The sequence below is a fragment of the Acyrthosiphon pisum genome, chromosome A1 (assembly GCF_005508785.2).
Source record: "Acyrthosiphon pisum isolate AL4f chromosome A1, pea_aphid_22Mar2018_4r6ur, whole genome shotgun sequence".
Taxonomy (NCBI): domain Eukaryota; kingdom Metazoa; phylum Arthropoda; class Insecta; order Hemiptera; family Aphididae; genus Acyrthosiphon; species Acyrthosiphon pisum.
In genome coordinates, this window is record NC_042494.1 from 151,442,689 (window position 1) to 151,445,227 (window position 2,539).

General features: G+C 31.4%; 1 protein-coding gene across 1 annotated transcript in view; it reads right to left on the bottom strand.

Moving 5' to 3' along the window:
* The window catches only part of LOC100166556 (dopamine D2-like receptor), a 376,736-nt gene that overhangs the window by 135,757 nt on the left and 238,440 nt on the right, over nucleotides 1–2,539 (bottom strand). The window contains exon 3 of the mRNA XM_029488587.1: nucleotides 223–475. Coding sequence (XP_029344447.1) covers nucleotides 223–475 — 253 coding nt within the window. The remainder of the gene's footprint in view (nucleotides 1–222; nucleotides 476–2,539) is intronic.

The following is a 2,539-nucleotide window of genomic DNA, read 5'->3' on the forward strand; positions in this document are numbered from 1 at the left end:
AAAATATGATCAACAAAATGGCTATCTCGAAAATTTAATAAACTTAATTGTCTAAAAAAAAAAATCGAATACTTTGTTATTCAATCAGAATTTCCATACTCATAAAAAAACTGCATTTAAATAAATTGATTTTCCACGGAGACACTAAGGTTGATACGGGACTTCTGGGACATACTGTATATCATGTACCTATGTGTGTGTGTATTATACATTCGGGCTTACCTTGAATATGTTCCAATAGAGGAATACCATTATGATGCACGGTATGTAGAATGAGGAGAGGGACGAGTAAATGACGAAATTTGAGTTGTAAAAAACACAGAGGTCCGGTTCCCGGTCCGGCGTGTTGTTCAGCCCCAACACAATGGGGCTGCCAATTGCTGCGCTGATGGCCCACACCAGCACTATTGTCAGCCACACTCGCCGGTTGTTTTTGTGCTTTGCATATTTTATTGGCTGCGTGACCGCAATGTACCTGCGAACACACGCACACACGCGCACACATTAAACGATAAATTATAATATTATTATTATTATTATTATCATCAACATCATCATCATCATCATCACCAGCCCTTCCGCCGCCGCCATTCTCGCAACACATCGCGCAGCATTATAATAATATTATTATCGTTATTATTAGTATTATAACACCGCGGCTGCTGTGTGCATGTATGGTGCACATCCGGTCCGAATGGCGTTTTGTTCCGGTGTGCGGGTGACAGCGTCGTGCGGCGGCGGCGGAGCGGACACAAAACTGTATCTCAATAATATACTCGACGATAACAAACTACGCGCGCTGATAATTATTATAATTATAGCAGTTTACGTGTATCATGATCGTGATGATGTGATTATTACTATGTCATAGCTGCAGTCAGACGAGGTGCCGATAAATCGAACGACCAGTAGTAATTATTTTGCGGGCGCGTGCTCCGCATTAATCAGTGTTCTTTTTTAAATTCGTGTGGGTGACGTGGCGCGGTTACCGCGGCTGTTGTGCCGATGGGGAAACGAGGCCGATTGTGTATACTATTGTACCGAAAAACGTAAATAATATTGTGTTTGTATATGATGTATTTTCAATTTTAGATTTCGAGCGGTGACCTAGACGCATGAGTGCAATAATGCTGTGTAAAATATAATATAATAATATGATATTATTATAATAGATTACTATCTGTCTATTATGGGTGAAAAAATCAAATTTATCATGATAATATACAGGATGATTCACCTCTATTTTCTCTTTATTAATATATTCATTGAGATTTTGATTTTTGTAATTTTAAATTCTTAAGTTTTTTTTTAGTACTTAAAGAGTGTCTAATGGCAATACAAACTTCTGTTTTTAAAATGAAATGAGAACCTTTTTTCATATATTATATTATTTAGTGAATTATTTTGTTTTTTCAGTTATTACTTATTAAAATGTTTATACTGAGAATACTAGTTCTTAAAAATGGCTTACATTAAATAAAAATTAGACGTGTCCTTTATATTATATTTCGTATTTATTTTACTTGGACCATTTTTACATACTATAAATATTAATTACATATTACAATCTTCAAATCACCATTATTTATAGTCCTTATACGTATTCATGGGGATCCTTAATACACAAATAAGTTTAAAAAAGGTGGGTAAGTGGATGTCGCTCTGCTGTACAGTAGGTTACAAGTGGGTCACTATATAATGGATAGTATTAAATTTGAATTCAATGATATAATATCACTGTATAAGAAAAACGATTCTGAGCGGAGACGGTTTGTCAGTCTAGGTATTAGACATATCTATTATAGGTATACTAATTATCTATGGTATTAAAAAAAAAAATTGACTTATAATAGGTATCAATAATAAATTCCAAATTAATCATATCACAATATCCATTAGGTAACGCGTTATACATCAACAACAAACCGTGGTACTATCATAGATACATAATAGTATACTTTAGAAGTTTCAAATACCCACAAATATTATTATACAATCACAACAAAATGACTAAAATAGTTATTCCAGGTTTTTTAATATGTAGTTTCGTCCAAATTTGAACTTAAAATGACTATAAAAATAAACTGTGCTTATGTATTTCTTAGAATTTTTGGTAACAGAATTAAATATTTACGCGAAATCTTGTTTTAAATTTTCAATTCTTAGATATAAAAGTTGAACATTTTATAAATTTTTAACTACAAAATAATTATTCAAATTAAAATTTAATAAATTTTGTCAACATTTCAACTTCAAATGCTTATAAAAAATAATCGTGCCAATGTATTTTTAATATTTTTCAACTGCTATTGTAACAATGTATCAGGAGCCTTTTATTAATTTTTACACTTTTTGGCCCAATAGATAAAACTTTATTGATATTTATAGAAAAAAAAAACTAAAAAAATTGAAAACTTACAATGTCCGTAAACAGCTCAAAAAGAGTTAAATTATTTTCAAATTTTTATCGTATATATAAAATGCTAATATGAACATTCAGTGAAATTTTCAAGTTTCTACAGTCTATTCGTTTTTAATT